The sequence below is a fragment of the Carcharodon carcharias genome, chromosome 10 (genome assembly GCF_017639515.1).
Source record: "Carcharodon carcharias isolate sCarCar2 chromosome 10, sCarCar2.pri, whole genome shotgun sequence".
Taxonomy (NCBI): Eukaryota; Metazoa; Chordata; class Chondrichthyes; order Lamniformes; family Lamnidae; genus Carcharodon; species Carcharodon carcharias.
The window spans coordinates 161719686-161741488 of NC_054476.1; the positions used below are offsets into that span (position 1 = coordinate 161719686).

The 21803-nt window shown below is 42.4% G+C and overlaps 1 protein-coding gene across 2 annotated transcripts in view; it reads right to left on the reverse strand.

The window, feature by feature from the left end:
* ssh2a (slingshot protein phosphatase 2a) overlaps window positions 1-21803 on the reverse strand; it is a 178571-nt gene extending 156768 nt beyond the window's left edge. For both annotated transcript variants that reach the window (XM_041198101.1, XM_041198100.1), the window contains exon 1: window positions 21557-21803. In XM_041198101.1, coding sequence (XP_041054035.1) covers window positions 21557-21619 — 63 coding nt within the window. In that variant the 5' untranslated portion in view covers window positions 21620-21803. The remainder of the gene's footprint in view (window positions 1-21556) is intronic.

Consider the following 21803-nt stretch of genomic DNA (forward strand, 5'->3'; position numbering starts at 1 on the left):
AACTCATTATTTGACAGCACTGTGGGTATTCCTACACCACAGGGACTGCAGTGGCTGAAGGAGGTGGCTCACGACAACTTTCCCAAGAGCAATTAGGGGTGGGCGATAAATACTAGCCTTGCCAGCGACACTCACAACCCAACAACGATTAAATCACAGTAATTTATAACTGTGCTCTGGCTCTGTTTTTCTACCCTTCAACATTATTTTATGTTGATTTTTAACCTGTCAGTGGGTGGATTGCTCAATGTTATAAGATTTACAAACTGGCATATTTCAGTGTTGTAATAAACTACAGCGGCTATTGTTTGAGCAAGGATTAATGTGTTTTCGAACATAGCCTTCTCAGCCAGAATCATATTTTCTCTCCCGCTGGATCAAAGTTCCAGGATATTTGGCCTCCATTCCCATGATTTAGTAAAGTGGAGGCGGTGACCTGACTACTTACCCCTTTTTAAGTTCAAGTTCATGAGCAACAACACATTGAAAATGTTTCATTTGAAACAAAATAACCATCAAGTCTTTAATATTGATGCGACTTATTTTGCGGTCAACATTTTTTAAGCTTTCAAAGTTGAAAAAGAATTGCATTAACCAAATTTTGAATTACCTCCAAAAGGCTTATAACTGCATTTGATTTCATCATATTAAGCATAGAAGTACCTGTAGGAAGCACTAACAAGGGAGTAGGAGAATTAAATTCATGATTATTCAAGCTCAAGACAAAACAAATTTAAAATCTGGCACCTGCACATTAGGCTATATCTGTTTACACAAAAAGGGTACACCATCGCTTAATTATAAAAAACACTTTACGTTCACACAAAACATCTACACAAATAATGTGTGTTCATTATTTTGCTTCTTTTACAGAAAGCCAAATCTATCCATATCATTTACACAGTAATGGCATGTTACTGATCTGTTTGAACAGTATAGTACAAAGGCTAGGATTATGCAGGTGCCTTAGGTGTGACAGGAAATTGTGCTGCAGTTTGTAAGACCACAATAAACACAAACTAGGAGGAACTACAGCCACTAAAGTATAACAGGCATAAATAAGTAAATAACTTGTGCATTCAAACAGTAGCAAAAGGTAACTGCAAACACTTGAGGGGACAGAGTTGTAGTATGTCTTTTTACGCTCGAGAGCATGGATTCAAACCACCACAGAAGGGAAGATACAACTGCAAGTCCTTGCTTTTGTATAGGCATTAGGAACTTTTAAATGGCACTGGGTGATTTCAAATCAGTTTTCCTGTTCACACGACAGTAATTGTTTTGACAATTTGCATGTTTTAAGAAAGAAAACAGATTGTTCCTTGGTCTAATGAATTCAACCAACTGTGTATTAGATTATTGGACAGCGCACCAATCTGCAAGGTATCCAGTTTGGAATCTACAATTATAATAATGGTACCAGTGTGCTGAAGCTCTATGGAATCATGTCAGATTTTCTCTGTGGGGAAATATCTGATTGTCTGCAAAAATCTAAAGACTCTTTTTCTTTAAGGCATGGAGCACTGCATTTTCTATTAAATACTTTCCATGTTTTCTTTGTCATGCCACAGAACTTTAGACTTATTACACAACATATTCCAGCCAGTGGCTATTAAAAAAATGTAACATATTTGGAACTTCAAATTTGCTTATTTTCTTAGGGCCATTTTGTAACCAGAGATTTTCAAGAGGACGGAACAGGATATGCAAAAATAACTGGTTAAACCCAAGCCACTGGTGTTTTGTTTCTAGGCTGCTGTAAGTCAAAATAGACGGTGTGGCATTCTATGACAGTGGAAGGATGCATGTGAAAACATTACAAAATCTCTCAATACCTCAAGTGTGTTGATTCACCGAATAGAAAGATCCCCTGTTTGGTTCTTACTGTGGTTGTCACCTGATCAATCAGGGCAACTGTATGAGCACTGTAACTGACCTCAGCACAAAGAGTATGCAGAAAGTTAAATGGCTTCCCACCTCTGATTGCTATTCGGTTATTATATGCATTTGGTATTAGTGAAATTTAAACACATTTAAATCTGCTGAAGCCAAATTTTATGTTAAAGGACATCGTTTTCGGCAGAGAGCAGCAGGAAGCAGAACTGAAGTTAGGGAACACAACAGAACACAACACAACAGGATCCGAGATTGCAGCAGGTGCAAGTACACAGAGTTTAGCTTGAAGTAGAGCTGCACTGGAGCTGTACAACAGCCAAATTAAAAGGAGTCCCTTCCACAGCTGGCACAGATGAATAGCTTTGCCCTGAGGTCAACAGGTGGTTTATCCTTCCAGCAGGCTCTCTTTTCCGCATCTGGTCACATCTTTTGCCCTCTGCTTTTTCCACACCCTTCCTGACTGCTTGCCTCCATCATTTTGGTCAGAAGCGAGAGCTTCCTATGCATCTACTCTAGCCCCAGTCAACTGCATGTCTTGCCTGCAAACATCGTTGTATTGCAAATGTGGTTGATCTGTTGGCCTCGTACCGATAGCAAGCTTGCCGTAGTACACACATCCATTCGGTTCACATGACTCAGCCAACAGATTCACTGCTGACTCAAGAGGGCAAGTGTGCTGGAGGATTCCTGCACACTGGTGTACTTCCATATTTGGCATTTTGTCGTGCCAGGAGATGCCCACTACTCATCAGAGCCAACGGAGTGCAAGTTGTTCAGCCACTTTTCTTAGCTTGCTTAAATTGTCCATGCCTGACTGCTGTAAAGGTGGGTGCTGAGAACACAAACCTGGGACACATGCAGCTTTGTATTTTTGGTTAGTGCGCTGTTAGTCTACACTCAACTTTGACATGACAGCTGCGGCCTTGGCAATTCTGGTGCTGATTTCAAGGAACAGGTTGCTGGTAGCTGTTGATTCAAGGTATGTGAAGCTATCAACGACCTCCAGAATGGTTGTCAAATGCTGATGGAAGATGGAGCCTCTACACCCTGACCCATAACTTTGGTCTTCCTGGAGCGGATTGTCAGTCCAAACCCCTTGTGGATCCAGGAAATTGATCTACAAACTGTTATAGGAGAAAAAAAACAAAAAAACTGCGGATGCTAGAAATCCAAAACAAAAACAGAATTAGCTGGAAAAACTCAGCAGGTCTGGCAGCATCGGCGGAGAAGAAAAGAGTTGACGTTTCGAGTCCTCATGACCCTTCGACAGAACTTGAGTTCGAGTCCAAGAAAGAGTTGAAATATAAGCTGGTTTAAGGTGTGTGGTGGGGGGGAGAGAGAGAGAGAGAGAGAGAAGTGAAGGGGGTGGTGTGGTTTTAGGGACAAACAAGCAGTGATAGAAGCAGATCATCAAAAGATGTCACCAACAATAGAACAAAAGAACACATAGGTGTTAAAGTTGGTGATATTATCTAAACGAATGTGCTAATTAAGAATGGATGGTAGGGCACTCAAGGTGTAGCTCTAGTGGGGGTGGGGGAGAGCATAAAATATTTCAAAATACTTAAAAATAATGGAAATAGGTGGGAAAAGAAAAATCTATATAATTTATTGGAAAAAAAACAAAAGGAAGGGGGAAACAGAAAGGGGGTGGGGATGGAGGAGGGAGCTCAAGACCTAAAGTTGTTGAATTCAATATTCAGTCCGGAAGGCTGTAAAGTGCCTAGTCGGAAGATGAGGTGTTGTTCCTCCAGTTTGCGTTGGGCTTCACTGGAACAATGCAGCAAGCCAAGGACAGACATGTGGGCAAGAGAGCAGGGTGGAGTGTTAAAATGGCAAGCGACAGGGAGGTTTGGGTCATTCTTGCGGACAGACCGCAGGTGTTCTGCAAAGTGGTCTCCTCTACATTGGAGAGACCAAACGTAAACTGGGCAACCGCTTTGCAGAACACCTGCGGTCTGTCCGCAAGAATGACCCAAACCTCCCTGTCGCTTGCCATTTTAACACTCCACCCTGTTCTCTTGCTCACATGTCTGTCCTTGGCTTGCTGCATTGTTCCAGTGAAGCCCAACGCAAACTGGAGGAACAACACCTCATCTTCCGACTAGGCACCTTACAGCCTTCCGGACTGAATATTGAATTCAACAACTTTAGGTCTTGAGCTCCCTCCTCCATCCCCACCCCCTTTCTGTTTCCCCCTTCCTTTTGTTTTTTTCCCCAATAAATTATATAGATTTTTCTTTCCCCACCTATTTCCATTATTTTTAAGTATTTTAAAATATTTTATGCTCTCCCCACCCCCACTAGAGCTATACCTTGAGTGCCCTACCATCCATTCTTAATTAGCACATTCGTTTAGATAATATCACCAACTTTAACACCTCTTTGTTCTTTTGTTCTATTGTTGGTGACATCTTTTGATGATCTGCTTCTATCACTGCTTGTTTGTCCCTACAACCACACCACCCCCCTCCACTTCTCTCTCTCTCCCTCTCTCTCCCCCCACCCCACACACCTTAAACTAGCTTATATTTCAACTCTTTCTTGGACTCGAGCTCAAGTTCTGTCGAAGGGTCACGAGGACTCGAAACGTCAACTCTTTTCTTCTCCGCCGATGCTGCCAGACCTGCTGAGTTTTTCCAGGTAATTCTGTTTTTGTTTTGTTATAGGAGAACTTCAGTATGGGATGCCAGCCTTCAGCAAATAGCAACTCATGGCTCAGTGCTGGGTCTCTTGCTTTTTGTGGTGCACTTAAAATGTAGAGGGCATGATCAAAAGTTTTCAGAGGCCACAAAAATTGGCCGCAAGGTTGATAGTGAGGAGGGAAGCTGTGGACAGCAGAAAGCTATCAATGGATTGGTCAGGTGAGCAGAAAAATGACAAATGGAATTGAACTTGGAGAAGTGCAAGGTGATGCATCTGAGAAGGTCAAACAAGGCAAAGGAATACACAATAAATGAGGACACAGAAGTGTACAGGAAGTGGTGGGCCTTGGAGTGCACGTCCACAGATCCCTGAAGGTAGCAGGACAGTTCAATAAGGTGGTTAAGAAGGCATATTGAATACTTTCCTTTATTAACTGAGGCATAGAATTCAACAGCAGGGATGTTATCCTGGAGTTATATAAAACACTAGTTAGGGCCCAACTTGAGTACTGCGTGCAGTTCTGGTCACCTCATTACAGGAAGGATGTAACTGCATTAGAGAGGGTACAGAGGTGATTTACAAGGATGTTGCCAGGTCTGGAAGATTGCACCAAGAGGAAAGATTCGATAAGCTGGCGTTGTTTTCCTTGGAGCAGAGGAGGCTGAGGGGAGATTTGATGGGGGTGTATAAGGTTGTGAGAGGCCTGGATAGAGTGGTTGAAAAGGATCTGTTGTTTCCCTTGGCAGAGAGGACAGCAATTAGGCAGCACAGATCTAAATGATTGCTAGAGACTTAGAGAGGAGATGATTTTCACCCACAGGGTGGGAAGGGTCTGGAGCTCATGGTCTGAAAGGCTAGATGAGATAGAAACCACCAACTCATTTATAAGGTGTCTGGATATGCACCTGAAGTCCCATAACCTCTAGGACTACAAAGTGCTGGAAAATGGGATTAGACTGGGTGGCTCATTTTTCAGCCAATGCAGACACAATGGGTAGTGTGGCCTCCTTCAGTGCTGTAACTTTTTCTACATTTTCTAAATATCTGAAAGGGAGGTGTGTGCAGGTATGTAGAGATGAAGTGAGGTAGTGGTGGTATGCGAATTGCTCCTTAGAAGAGCCGTCATGGACAGGATGGGTCAAATGGCCTTCTTCTGTGCTGTAACGATTCTATAATTCTTTGACTATGACATTACGCACTTTCATCTTGATGCACAGTCTCGCCAAGTTGAACAGTTTGCCATCAACTCTGGGGTGCAGGTAGACACCCTCATTTGAGTCACCAAAAGCATACAATGGTAACACGGAGAAAAATATACCAAAGAGAACTGGTGCCACGATGTAGCCCTGCTTTACTCCACTGCTGATCCTGAAAGCCTCCAATGATGCACCATTGTAACAGGCAAAACCGTACATGTTCTCATGGAAAGAAATGATATCCAGGAGTTCAGGCCTATTTTGCACAGCCGTTTAAAAAGTCCATCTCTGCTGGTAAGATGGAAAGCCTTGGTGAGGTTTATAAAGGCAACGTAGAGTGGTCTGTGCTGTTCATGGCACTTCTCCTGTAATTGCTGAAGTGAAAAAATAATGCCATCTCTGAAGCCTCATTCTAACTCAGGGTAGATGCATGATGCCAGGTCTGCAATTTGGTCAGAGCAATGTGAGCACTTAATAAGGAGATGCCTCAATAATTGTTACAGTTACTGCAATCTCTTTTATTTTTGAACAAGCCATTTTTGCAGCATGCATGCCTTGAGGCACAAATCTTTTCTTCCAGCAGGGACAAAGGCATTCATGCAGCAATGCTGGGTTTCCATGCTTGATGATTGCAATGAAATGCCATCATTTCCAGGGACTTTACCATTGGCAAGATGGTCAATGACATTGTTGAGCTCTACTATGGTGGGATTGCTGTCTAGCTCCTCCATGACAGGAAAGTCTGGAATAGTGCTGAGAACTTCTTCAGTGACAATATTCTCCGTTGCCTTGAGATCGAGATAGTGCTCCATCCGCTTTCCATCTGCTTGCTCGGTTCAGTGATGATCATCTTTGCCTTGTCTTCAAAGGGGTTGATTTGGTTGCTGCTGGACCAATTGTTTTCTTGATTCCTTCATCCATCCCTCTAGCATCCCCAGGTTCAGCAGCACATTGCAACAGCATATATAGTTTCAACCAGCATTGATTGTTTCAGTGCCGAGCAGTCTGCTGACATTTGAGAGCATCCAGATTTTGTTTGCTAGAGACTGGCTTGTAGTTCATGAGAGCTCTCCTCGTAACCAACTGGCTCCATTTCAGTCCAATAAGCTTTAAACCAGTCAGCATTCCTCAGATCTCCTTTCCTGTACACAGTGAGACCAGAGTTATAGAAGGCCTTGCGCAAATTATCCCTCTTTGATACCACATTTTGGCTTTGGGCATTGTTGTCCAAAAGACCCTGGATCGAGGATGTTGAAGAGCTCCTGACTCCTTTCTGGGTCAGTGGTATAGCAAGTGTTGATCTGAGGACAACCTTTCTTCTTGAAGTGGTATAGTTTCCTTGGCTGAAGCCTGATCTTGCTACACACCAGGGAGTGGTCAATGTCAGAGTCAGCGCTATAAGAGCTAGGGGTGATGAGGACACTGTTGAAGGTGGTACTTCTGATAATGATGAGCTCTAGCTGGTGTCAGTGAAGTAACCTCTGGCATTCGTGCTCTATGCCAATCAAATGAGAGCTTATAACCGGTAACTGTTTCTTCTCATGTTGTGCCAACGTAAACAACAAAGATGGAATGTCCTCTCCAGGATGCAGACCTGGGCAAAGAGACCTGAGTTGCCCAAGCATCAGGAACTCCTCTCAGCATTGCTAGTACTATCCAAAGGAAATGACAAAACTGGTACTGTTTGGTACCAGTTCTGCTGCAGGAGTTGCCAGAAAGCTGCCTGATTTTCTGTCAGGGTTTACTCTGTCAGCCTTCTTCTCTCCTAAGACACTCACAAGGCAGGTGGCCTATTTACCCAAAGCTGGGGGTCTAGTTTATGGGCACCAGGGCATAACCACGCGTCCTAAGGGCCAGGTCTCCTCAGAGTCCCCTGTAGTTTAGCCAGGGGCCGCCAGGTAGCCAGCTGACATATGTCACCATGGGGAGGCACTACATAGCCCCTTCATCATCAGGCCCTATGTACTGGTAGGAGAGGCTTACGAACTCATTTTTTTTCTCAATAGTTATACAGCTAGCCAGCAATAAGAGCTGAAAACAAGAGGTGACAAGCAGAGTGGCCACTATGCACCACTCACTACATTAATAAACAAATAATGCATCGCATCAACTGGGAGACAGATCAGTTAGTAGCCATAATAAAACTTTATTCTATCAGTAATTTTAATCGAAAAGCGCAGTATGCAATCCACTAATTATAACTAATGACTTCTAACGAATTGAGAAATACAGATTACTGCAGGTTGCATACAAGCCGGCCTTTGAAGCATCAAAAAGTCCTTACAAACTTGAGGGTTCACTTATACACTGAGTATAGAATGTGAACAGCTAGTGTTTCTGATTGCCATTTTGAAATAATAAAAACATACAACGCTGGTAATTAAAATTACATCAATGCATCACATTTTATTTAATGAAATAACTCTACTAGCATAGCTTGAACCAAAATCATAACGTTTTAAAAACCCATCAAATTCATAGCCTTTGGCAATAATGCAAAAAGAGTTAATCGAATTCATTTGGAAATACTTTGGCTATGGCAGCATCGCAAAGATCCCATTCTGGATCAGATATGGAACTTATGGTTTCATAATCATCCCTCCACAACAAATCATCTTCCTCTCCATCTACTGAATTGGATATTCAAAAAATGCAGAATGATCTGAACATTTGGTGCTGGGTATATCAAAATGCATGGGCGTTTCCATCTATGCTGCTGATTTTCACATAATGGGCACGCTGTTGTCTTAGAATGAATTGCTGGAAACTGGTAATTTTGGCATCAAGGTCTTTCAGTAGTCTCTAAGGGATCTGGGTCTTCTGTCGCAAGACATTTTCATTCTATAAAGTGGCCACATCATTCTGTGCCGCTTCATGCTCTCATCTGGACCTGGAAAATTTTTATTAATTATGCTTCCAATTTCCACCCTTCCATCATTTTCACACGGTTCATCACTGACACTTCCCTTCCCTTCCTTGACCTGTGTCTCAATTTCTGGTGATAAGACTGTCCACCAATATTCATTACAAGCCTACTGACTCCCACAGATACCTTGACTATAGCTCCTCACACCCCGCTTCCTGTAAGGACTCCATCCCATTCTCTCAGTTCCTTCTCCTCTGTAGCATCTGTTCTGATGATGCTACTTTCAAGAACAGTTCCTCTGACATGTCCCTTCTTTCTTAACCGAGGTTTTCCACCCACGGTGATTGACAGGGCCCTCAACTGTGTCCGGCCTATCTCCCGCACATCCACCCTCACACCTTCCTCTCCCAGAATCATGATAGGGTCCCCATTGTCCTCACTTATCACCCCACCAGCCTCCGCATTCAAAGGATCATCCTCCGCCATTTCCGCCAACTCCAGCATGATGCCACCACCAAACACACCTTCTCTTCACCCCCCCGGCGGCATTCCGCAGGGATCGTTCCCTCTGGAACATCCTGGTTCACTCCTCCATCACCCCCTACACCTCAACCCCCTCCCATGCAACCACAGAAGGTGCAACACCTGCCCCTTTACTTCCCCCCTCCTCACCATCCAAGGGCCTAAACACTCCTTTCAAGTGAAGCAGCATTTCACTTGTACTTCCCTCAATTTAGTCTACTGCATTCGCTGCTCCCAATGCAGTTTCCTTTACACTGGAGAGACCAAATGCAGACTGGGTGACCGCTTTGCGGAACACCTTCGGTCTGTCCGCAAGCATGACCCAGACCTCCCTGTCGCTTGCCATTTCAACACACCACCCTGCTGTCATACCCACAGGTCTGTCCTTGGCCTGCTGCATTGTTCCAGTGAAGCTCAACGCAAACTGGAGGAACAGCACCTCATCTTCTGACTAGGCACTTTACAGCCTTCCAGACTGAATACTGAGTTCAACAAATATAGATCATGAACTCTTTCCTCCGTCCCCACCCCCTTTCCGGTCCCCCTTTTCCCAATAATTTATATATATTTTTCTTTTCCCACCTATTTCCATTATTTTTAAATGTATTCCCATCCATTTTTATATCTCTATCTTTTAGCCTATTTCGATCCCTTCCCCCCCACCCCACCCCCACTAGGGCTATCTGTACCTTGCTCGTTCTGCTTTCTACCCTTAATGGCACCATTAGCACATTTCTATGCTAATATCACCACCGTCAACACCTCTTTGTCCTTTTGTCTATGACATCTTTTGGCAATCTCCACCTATCACTGGCCCTCTATCCAGCTCTACCTGCTCCACCCCCCTTAAACCAGCTTATATTTCACCCCTTTTCTATTTTTCCTTAGTTCTGATGAAGAGTCATTCGGACTCAAAACGTTAACTGTATTCCTCTCCTTAGATGCTATCAGACCTGCTGAGTTTTTCCAGGTATTTTTGTTTTTGTTTTGGATTTCCAACAACCATAGTTTTTTGCTTTTATTTTTGCTTTTATCTTAGTGTATTTTTATCTATATTGGATAGAATGCTTATATAACTTAACAGTTTATATAAAAGAACATGGATTACTTTAAAGTGAACTAATAAAGGAAGACCAGGGGACACAAAATTAATTGAAAAGTAAATTTTACAGAATATATTAGGTTGATTTCCTTCACTGAACCACATTAAAAACTTAATGTTCCAGTTTCAGTGGATAACTGGCAATTACTCACCCTTGGCTCTATGTTCTTATGACCTCTGCTTAAAGTGCCTACATTTGGGCACCTGATAAGGCGTATGATCAAAATTGGGAGAAACGTAATCTACATATAGACTGGAAAAATCAGCTGGACAAAGGGACCATAGATGAGGAGTTCCTAGAATGTTTTTGGGATAGTTTCTTAGAACAGCAGATTCTGGAGCCAATCAGAGAGCAGGCTATACTAGACCTGGTATTGACCGAGAGAGTGGAGGCACTCCTAGTAGTGCATACATTTTGTTTAGCTGAAACAGGCACAATAAGTGACAGCCATTCGCTGGTTCATTCCTCAGGGAAATGCCTTGACCATTCACAGTCAAACTGCCTGGTTTAAATTTCAAACAATGCTTGGCAGTTAACTGTCAGTCACCATCAACTGGTGTATTCTCCGTGGCAACACCTCTACCAGAGTCCATTTGCCAACCAATCAGCACTCTCTTCTCATACAGTGTAAATTTGTTTTCCCTTACTCTATATTCTTGTGAATTGTCCTGATGAGTGCAAGATGAAAAGCTTCAACAAGATTTTATAATTAAAAGAAAATCTAATATTTGGCCAATCCCAGCTTGACTTATTCATAAAGTGCAACTCTACATCAAGCTTTGCAAAAAAACTATACTTCAATAACTTACTGATAAATCAAATCCTTCTTATGCTCTTTATTTTCCCCTTCCTGAAAACATGAGATCATCCTAACCACTTTTACATTCTGCAACATCAACTTGCACTTATATAGGTCATTTAACACAGTAAAACACCCTTAAGCATTTCACAGGAGTCTTATCAAACTAAATTCGGCACCAAGCCCGAGAAGATGGTATTGGGAAAGGTGACAAAAGGAGGTTTTAAAGAAAGAGGGAGAGGTAGAAAGACAGAACGGTTCAGGGTTGAATTTCTGAATATTAAGGCCTAGACAGCTGAAAGCACAGCTGCCAATTGTGTACTGATGAATATTGAGATGCACAGGAATCAGAATTAGAGCAGCAGAGAACTCAGAATGTTGTAGGAGATAAATGAAGCAGGGAGGGGCAAGCAACATATTAAAAAGCCCATCATTTAAATGTGCAGGTAATACAATTCCAAATAGAGCATTATTTTGCCTGAACAACAAAATACACTCATAGGTTAACCAATTTCAAAATAGAAACTGCGTGTCTGGATTCCCCGACGACTCAGTAAGTGAACATGCCAGATGTGATTCAAAGACAAGTGCACCAGGAAGCTAGTGGTGAGTTTGAACGAGATCAACTGATTTCATCCAACATGGTGCTGCCAGCATCAAAAACAGGCTATATTACCCCAAAAGAATTTCCCATGTTTGGGCTCAGCTGTGATATCTCCCTCTCCATGTCAAACAGACTACCAGCTCACTATTTGGACTCACTCTTCAAGAATGACAACTGGGATAAGATTCTGGTGGGCTTCTGGCAGCCTTGCAAGCTACTGGAAACATTTTACTAATTTAACGGCGCTTTATAAATACAAGCTGTTGTTGGCGCCTGGCAGAGGAGCCAAAAAGAAATCGGAAAATCTGTAGTATTGTGTTCAAAAATGAGAAATATGCAGAAACAAAAATTTCTTCTCAACTGTTATTTCAATAAAGTTTATATCATAAATTACTGTAATGTTGGTGCAACTGCAACCCTCAGAGAACTAAAGTCCTAGCTGCAGAAAACTTTACAGAATATGTCATTTTTTTTAAAAAGGCCACACGTTATTGCATACCTACAACATTGAATCCTGTGAAAAGCAATTCTCTCTTTCTACCAGCTTGTCCACAGATCCTATTCTAAATATGCACTCCTAAAGGAATTTATGATTCTTAAAACCCCTATGCACAGTTGTTAAAAAATAAATTAATTCATGGCACAGTGCTCAATTCTGATCCCATACAATCTGGTGAGTTTGAGCTCCTCGAAACAGGAATGAAGGGCAAAGTGGCACACCCTTCACGAGCACAGTACAAAAATTTCACTGGAAGCTGCATGCACCTAAACCACTCAAAAATAACTACACTCATTTTTAACCCACAAATAAAAGCTAAGAAAAAATTGACAGGTCACAAGCAGATGAAGAATATTAACTGTATTACAGCCAATCAAGAAACTGGGATTTACACTAATTATTTTGTTAACTAAATGATTAATAGTCAATTGCAAAACTAATGAAGAAAATTAGTATCATATCTCTACACAAGACAAGTTAAATGAGGGGTCAAATTGTTTTTGAAAAAAGGTCACACTGGAACTATTAGTACAGTTGTATTCACTACAATTTGAAACTCATACTCACCAGAGCAATGAGTGTCTAGCAAACTCCAGCTATACTACAAACTCCTTGTAATGTGAGCACAGGGGAAAAAAAAAAGTTCACTGGTTGCTGGTAAAACTTTTAGTGATAACAAATAGCCAACCAAACCCAATCTCTCTTCAGTCAAAATCAGCTTTAGCTCAAAATTACTGCTCTTGCCAGAGTCAAAGTTGTCGGTTCAAGCCCCACTCTGGATGTCTGAATACCATAACCTAGGCTGCAAGATTGATGCTCCAAAATAATTATTCTTTTTGAAACAAAGCTCGGGATCCAGATCCTTAGCCACAGGCAGTCTTTACTCCCTCTACTCCACTCAATCCTTAGTATCATTAGCATTCAGTGCTTCATCGGGTGACACACTGGCTGTGTAAATTCCTCTGTACAGACAATATGGCAGAATGAGCTGGTGAGGTTTAGCACAGAGATAAAAACAAAAAACTGCAGATGCTGGAAATCCAAAACAAAACGGAATTAACCTGAAAAACTCAGCAGGTCTGGCAGCATCGGCAGAGAAGAAAAGAGTTGACGTTTCGAGTCCTCATGACCCTTCAACAGAACTAGGTGAATCCAAGGAGAGGGGTGAAATATAAGGGCTTATATTTCACCCCTCTCCTTGGATTCAACTAGTTCTGTTGAAGGGTCATGAGGACTCGAAACATCAACTCTTTTCTTCTCCGCCGATGCTGCCAGACCTGCTGAGTTTTTCCAGGTAATTCTGTTTTTGTTTTGGTGAGGTTTAGCAGTTGTTCAAAATTAGGAGCTGTCTGGGCATCATTGGAATGGATGCTCTTTACCTCCAAGACAGTCTCTAACTGTGAAGTTCAGAAGCATCATGTTAACTGTGCAGAGATATTTGTAATGAAGAAATAACAGAATAAAATCAGATAAACTAGGGCATGAACCCAGGCATCAGACATGACAAAGGCACAGTCAGCCGAGTCAAACTTGCCAAGTCCTCTTCACTAGCATCTAGGAATGCACCACAATTGGGAGAGCCACCACAGACTGGTCAAGCAGCCGTATGGTAATCATACTCAGAGAATCATACATTTTGGCCAGACTCCTCCACCACCATCCCTAGGTATGCTCTGCCTGGAAGTCCTCAACATTGACTCCGGAATCTATTACATCATGACATCAAGTCAAGGAAATCTCCTGCTGATTAATACCTACAGTCCTTCCTCAAATGATGAATCAGTACTCTCAAATGATGAATCAGTACTCCTCCATGTTGAACACCACTTGGAAGACGCATTGAGCTTTGCTGAAGTTCAAATCGTGTCTTACAAGTTATCCGTCTCCATGAAGATCACAACAAAGGCTAAAGTTAAGTTTTAACTTCTATGTACTGATATCTAAATGATCACATATGACCATCTCCTCTTCAGGACGAGGCACTAAGGAATGGTAGCACCCATGCCCACTGTCTCAAATGGGTTCAGCTCAATATCAACCAGAGACGGAACCTTTCTGACTTGCACAGTGCAGTACCACACAATGAGTCCATTAGCTCACTGAGCCAATCCAGAAGCAAACTATTTCTTGTTATTAGAAGTTCATCACATCTTAGATTGACCTTCTGCACAATTGAGATTCAGCCAGATCCTGAGTGTGCCAATGTTTCACACTAAGGAAATAGAGGTGAGCACATGCAAAAGGAAAAACCTACTTTTCTGTTAACATTTATCCTATCCAGTTTCAAAAAGGTTTCAGTGTGTTTTGGATGGACAACATACAAAATTGTTCTGCTGGATACATTTGAGTGAACTTTAGCCATGATTATTGTTTCTTCTCAGTCTAAGCAGCACTCCTGTCCAATCTGAGTCAGAGAGCCCAAGACACATTATTTCTATTTTCAAGAAGAGACAACAGACAAGAAATAAGGAACTAAAGAAAATGCAACAAAGAGAAAGCCATAAAAGAGTGGCAGCAAGATAAAAAAAAGTACCCAAGTCACTCCAGCAGAGTCAAAACAGAACTGACCAATCAGAAAATCCAGAACACAAGATCTGTCACTGCAGAGTATGCTTGCCTAAATTTGACTGTATTCCATTACCTTTTAAAGCGTAAACATTTTTGTTCAAAATGTTTTCTTTCCAATTTAAAGAATCACTACTTTCAAGCTATTTACAGATCAGGAAATAAAACCAGCCAACAATGACAACTATGGTTACTTTTCATTATCTATCTTGCGTACTTGCAGTTGATAGAAAATTGCAAATTGTGGCCAGGATATCTGACAGCAGCTGAGTTAGAACTTTGCAAACCACTAAGTGGAAAGAAAGTTCTGCCAGCACAGGCAAGTTCCTGTTTGGAGCATTAGCAGTTAGTCAGTCAGAGAAAAATACAATTGGTCAGTTTCATCGCTGTTGCTGCCTTGAGAACCTCTGCCATGCCCAGGTCCATAAAAGGTCATCAGGTACAAATCTTCCAACTACTTGTCCATGTTTCAAGCCATTATTTGCAGCTGAGTGACTCCAAGGCCAACCAGCATTACATGGAATTTTCTTTTTAACTTTGGATGGCTTTACCTGCTTTGATTTAACTTTGAGACAGGTTTGGGTGGGTGATCCTTTAAGAGGTTGAATGTTCCCCAATTCTCACGGACCAACTTAAAATAGGATCCAGTAAAGCCTCAAGGTGGATCTTTACTCCCCCAGAAAGGCCCAAGTACATCTCAGTGTACTGCTGCCAAAATCAGGATTTCAGTCAATCGCGCTGATGTAATGGTAAAGTCGCCATTAGGTCCAAATTGCTTCCCGCACACTGCCAGAATATCTGATCCAGTTTTGTTCCTAATTATTTTTCAAAGGGCATTTAGACCATATCTGAAGTGCTATTTCTTGCATGGAAATAAAAGTGTACACAGCTGACCAGGTAAGGCTCCATCATGAATACTGAAAATGCATAAATAAAAACCTAACAGTTTTTTTAAAAAAAACTAAGCTTCCAATAGTTACTCCCCTAAAGAACCTTTTCTCACTACCTGATATTATCCTTCTATATTTGGAACAATTCATTAGATCCTATATTCAACATTGTAATGAGTGTGCTCATTTCCTCCATCTTTACCAGCATTAATGCACAATATATTGCATGTAACAAAGTTGTCAGTTTCTTTACTGGGATTTTGCTTGCTGCCAAATAAACAAATCCTTTTAGAGCTGTATCAGACTGGTTTAATTGCGCCTATAAATCACACTCCAATGAGCTCATTTTCTTTATATTTCTGTCCATTCATCCAGAACCTCCACAACTCACAGCAAAACATATACTCTAATCTGCAATCGTATTGATTAATGGTCCTTAAAAAGGACGTTCCAGCCCACTCCTCAGCACATAAATGACCAGATTCATCACAGCAGAATACAGTGGCAAATAACTCAAAGAATGATGGGTGATATCATTTTAAGCAGAGACATCAAGAAGCAGAAATTCCTCTGACTGCACACAAAAAAAACAGCATCATAACAAACACTGGACTAGCACCTCCTCCTCCTGCTAAACATACAAATTAGGAGGAGGATATTTGGCCCCTCTAGCCTGCTCTGCCATTCAATAAGATCATGGCTGATTGGATTGTGGCCTCAGCTGCACATTCCGCTAACCTTCCTCTGCCCCACCGTACACTCACTCAGGCCAAACTGACCCCATTCCAACCAAACACAAACCAAGCTATTCAGAATATAATCAAATTACCACAGCTACACTACATACACTTGGGGTGAGGTTTAACCACGGACAGTGAAACAGCATGTACATTAAGGATGAGACCAGACCCCTTCCTTAGGAAATTCACACGGATGGCAACAAACACTACAAGTTTATTTCACTGCCACGAGACCAGGCCCCAGCCAAACACTGCAGGCCTAAAATAAAAACAAACTGCTGGAGATGATCAGCAGGTCTGACAGCATGTGGAGGGAAACAGAGTTAAAGTTTCAAGTCAAATATGGCTCCTTTTCATTCTGACCACCACTGCCCCCAAACATGAATCTAAATGGACACTTGTACTCATCTCATCTCAGCAAAACCAGTGACTGAACTCTGGGCCTCCCTGGTCTGTACATTTAGTTTCCTATTGTGCATTTATCCATCGAATCACAAGAATGCGCAACATTTGAAGTTCTTGGAAGGTTACACAGACATTTTATCTTACAAGATGTGGATACTGCTGCTAATGGTATTTTTAAAAAGCCTTAATCATTTGAAACCTTTTCATGCACTATCCCACCAGTAGTCAGATCCTCATTTGTTCCTGTTGTAACAAACGTCAGTGATTGATAATACTGACTCGTTTGTAAAACAACTAAAATAAACTTAAAAGTATACCATCAGCAGTATATTTAATTTTCATCTATGTTTGTGTGCATATCCATGCATCACGTGGATCTGTGGTCAATAAGCATTTTGAAGCTAGATATGCAAACAATACTTTGAAAGTAAATATATCCATGCTGTGATATCAGCTGGTCAATGGCAGAACCAAAACCATTCAAATTTCTCTGGAATAGAGAAGGAAAAAAATTCAGCGGGGAATAGAGGGATACAGACCCCAGAAGTGCAAAATGTTTTAGTTGACAGGCAATATGATCGGCACAGGCTTGGAGGGCCTGTTCCTATGCTGTACTTTTCTTTGTTCTTTGTTGTTCTAGTGTTTTACTTTTGATCACAATTAAGGGATAGCAACTCATACATGTAATTTTTGGCATTAAGCAAGGTCAGGTTTGGACTCTATTGTGATGGCTCAATGACACTCCCATGTATAGATGGAAACACAAAAAATTGGCTACTTGAGAACTGGTATATGTATATGTATTGACATCTTTTGATGATCTGCTTCTATCACTGCTTGTTTGTCCCTACAACCACACCCCCCCCCTCCACCTCTCTGTCTCTCTATCTCTCCGCCCCCCACACACACACCTTAAACCAGCTTATATTTCAACTCTTTCTTGGACTCGAACTCAAGTTCTGTCGAAGGGTCATGAGGACTCGAAACGTCAACTCTTTTCTTCTCCGCCGATGCTGCCAGACCTGCTGAGTTTTTCCAGGTAATTCTGTTTTTGTTTTGGATTTCCAGCATCCGCAGTTTTTTTGTTTTTATCTATGTATATGTATTGGTATACATCACCTTTAAGAAAGGAATGGAAAAATGGAATTCTCACTCAACTCCCATTGAAATGTTAATAAAAGAGCTTGTGGAAATCATCAAAAATGTACATAGAACAGTGCAGTACATTTTAATGAGTATGATGATCAAAAAAGACACACTGAGTCGTAGTCCATGCAAGGTTGTTCTGCACTAATTTATTATTTTAATCCTTGAAAACTGTTACTTCCTGTTTTATGCAAATCCTGATTTTTTTTTTTGCCTTTGTATAAATTTGCTAACAATATTCTGGAACCAAGCTTGTAATGTAATTGTGACAAAAATGGTCAAGTATCTTCCTTTAAAATCTTTAATAATTATAGCTGCTAATTTACAGTGTTAAAATACAGTGAATGACCAACCTTAATTCAAAAACTGACCTTTCCCCCATGCCCTCTCCCCCAAAGCTATGTAGCTCAAATTAGCAAGGAGGGTCCCAAAGCTGAATTACTACCTTTTTAAATAAGAAATTACCCATCCAAATATCTTATGAAAATAACATTATATTATTGCTCATAAGTTAGTGCTATAGGTACGTAAACCCATATGTCTACACCCAACTTAAATTTGATAAAGAATCAAGAAAATTTCTGAAGTTTGGTGAAAACCCTTTGAAATGTTTTTCACATTATTGAAAACGCAAGTTAGAGCTCATGCAAAATGCTTATACAGCAAGAGAAAACTACTTAAGCTTAGTACAATCCTAAATAGATTTAAAGTTATTGAAAAAAATACAGTACATTTTAGATACAGGCAAGTTTGGATAATGTGGACTACTCTGATTGAAAAGTAATCAATTACGTGCTGACAGCAGCATATTTTGGGGGTGGGGGAGTTGGTCAAGATCTGATTAAGCACAGAACTGAAACTTGGTGTCACCTAATCACTGCTTTCTGTATTTCTCTTTTCAACCTTGGTGCTGTGCTCAACTGTAGGCCCTCATCCTTCACCTAAGGCACTTTTATGTTTAATTCCGCTTAATCCAGATTGATACCAAGCCGTGCCCTATGCATATATTTTGGCTTTTGTTCCCCAGTAGGCCTATTACAGGCTGATTTAAACATAAAAAGACCAATCTGGCTTTAGAAGCCTAGGGCAACAGATTGAGAGAGGATTTGTTTTATTCTTCATTTTGCCCCTCCTCCAGCATACAAGACACGTTAAGACTGGAAGGAGTGGGGACAAAAATCAAATTACAGCAACAACCCATGAAAGAGACACTAAGCTAGTCTTGCATGTCAGCATGTTTGCATTGGAAAGTAAGTACAAACATACAAAACATCCTCTGTGCCTTTGAGTAGGCCACAGGAAAGGTTCTGCTGGCAGAATGAACAACCAAGCAAGCAGTTTAGGGAACTAAATGGGTGGAGGAAAATTTAATGCAGCGATGTTCTACCCAAAATAACTAATGTTATCCAGATTAAAATACTTGCTCTTCATAGGAACACAAGTCTAGGTATGATTGCAATAAAGTGTTGTTGCCTATAATCCAATTTACTATACACTAGTCAGTAGACATCGAGCATTGCACTGTAAATACATAAAGTGTCTTGTTGCCAATATGATGATAATTCTACAGCGGTACTTGTATGTTTCTACTTACAAGGACTTTATTTATTTATGTAACAATCTAAATCTTCAGTACAATCAAACACTTAAGCACTGGATTGGAGGTTTCATTTGGTAGCAAAACTGTAAAGTAATTTGTAAAAAAGGAATAGGCAGATCAAAAATCTAAAATGTAGTGCGTATAGATTTACAACTAAAAGATTTTCAACATGTACTTAGCCAAATGTACACTGTACTCTAGATTCTATACTGAATGAAACTTGACACAACTACATTGACAGAAAACGAAATCATGATAGGAAATACTACCTTATCATTTCTGTCCAGTGACGTGCATAAAGTCTTAATTTTAACTTCGTTGCATTGACTGAAGTGATTTGGCAATATTAAAAGAAATTATATGTGGAAGCATCGTGTGACAACGATCAGACAGGCATTCAAATATAAAAATAAAAACAAAAAAATAAACATAAATTCAAAGCCGTATCATTACAATGTGCCCACACGTCCTTCTGGAACATGTTAAAACAATGAGGGACAAATCCTGCAAATCCATATTCCCTACAAGAGGTGCTCACTTCACGGGGCTGTGTGTGTGTGTGTGTGTGTGTGTGTGTGTGTGTGTGTGTGAGAGAGAGAGAGAGAGAGAGAGAAGGAACCTAACTCCTGTGGAGTGGCCACACGGTCAGTTCCAAGTGTTAACGACTGATGAAGACATGAACTGACACCAGCAGATTGTGACCACTGCGATTTAGGAATTTACCCACACACTGCAAAAAAAAAATTAAAACAGGGGGGGGGGCTTTTCTCCGAAGGAGGATCAAGCAAATAACAAATACAGGTGTAAAGAAGGGCTCAAGGTTTCCAGGGTTGCTATTTGGGAGGGAGGGAGGGGGGGGGGGGGAAAGAGAGAGACGGACCAACCCCTGTCTCCCCCCACCCACCCCCCCACACCCCCTGTCCCGTCCCCTCCCCCCACACCGTCCCCCCACCCCCCCACACCGTCCCCCCACCCGTCCCCTCCCCCCCCCTGTCCCCTCCCCCCCCCACCCGTCCCCTCCCCCCACACCGTCCCCCCACCCCCCCCCACCCGTCCCCTCCCCCCACACCGTCCCCCCGTCCCCTCCCCCCCACCGTCCCCTCCCCCCACACCGTCCCCCCACCCGTCCCCTCCCCGCACACCGTCCCCCCACTCGTCCCCTCCCCCCCACCCCACCCCACCCCACCCACCCAAGATGACAATGGAGCATCATAATTACGGGAAGGACGCCGCTGGTCACAATGGCGTTGGCAGCAGCGGGTTTCCAACACCAGCCCAGCGCTGCAGGACGTTCGATTCCCCCCACCCCCACCCCCCACCCCCCATAACTAATCCCGTTACAGGCGACGCATTTGGACAACATGCTCTCTCCTTTTGTCCTTTTTCATTTATTTTTTTTTAAAAAAAAATGTATATAATAAAAAAAAGGGGAACTTGCTGACGACCAAATGAAGTTTACATCCTAAATTGGAACACTGCACTTGCGATTAGCGAGCAGATACCCGCTCTACCTGGCGTGTATATATATATATATATATATAATATATAAAATATATAAACAATATATAAAATATAAACAATATATAAAATATAAACAATAAAATCACTTCAATTAGAGGAAAGTCGGGCCTATCCGTTGACAACCAGGAACCGTAGAGGAAACTCGAGTGAGTGAGGGTTTAAATTGCCGCCTAAATAGCCACCGAATGGCGGGGGGGGGGGGGGGGGGGGGGGGGGGTTAAATACATTAAAACAAGAACCAACGCGAGTCAATAACCCCGCCCCCCTCCCGGCCCGGCCCCGCCCCGCCCCGCCCCGCCCCGCCCCCATTTTGCAGCGGAGAACCGACTCCTAACGTTCCAAAACGTTTATTTTCAAACCCAGTGCGCGCGGTCGGACCCGGCAACGTATCCACGCCGCGCGGCCGGGAGCGGAGCCGCGCAGGCGCACTGACGCCCGCTCGCCCGCCCGCCCGCCCGCCGCGAGCCGCCTTCTGGGGACGACGCTCAGCGGGCTGACAGGGTTAGGTTAGGGAGGGGAGGGGAGGGGAGGGGAGGGGAGGGGAGGGGAACCACTCACCGAAACGCAGGGGCTTGAGGTGGTGCTGGGTGTCGGAGACCGCTGGACCGTTACGAGAGCCATCTATGGAATCCCATGCACGACAAATCTCATTCTCCTGCGAGAGGTGGCTGGGTTTGGCTTTTGTTCTTTTCTCCTCTCCTCCCCGCCGCCGCCGCCGCCGTTGTTTGAATCGATCCGTGACACGCAGCAAAACCGAGACACCAACGCCCTGCGAGCGCGACTCTGCCGCTTCCCCGACCCTCGG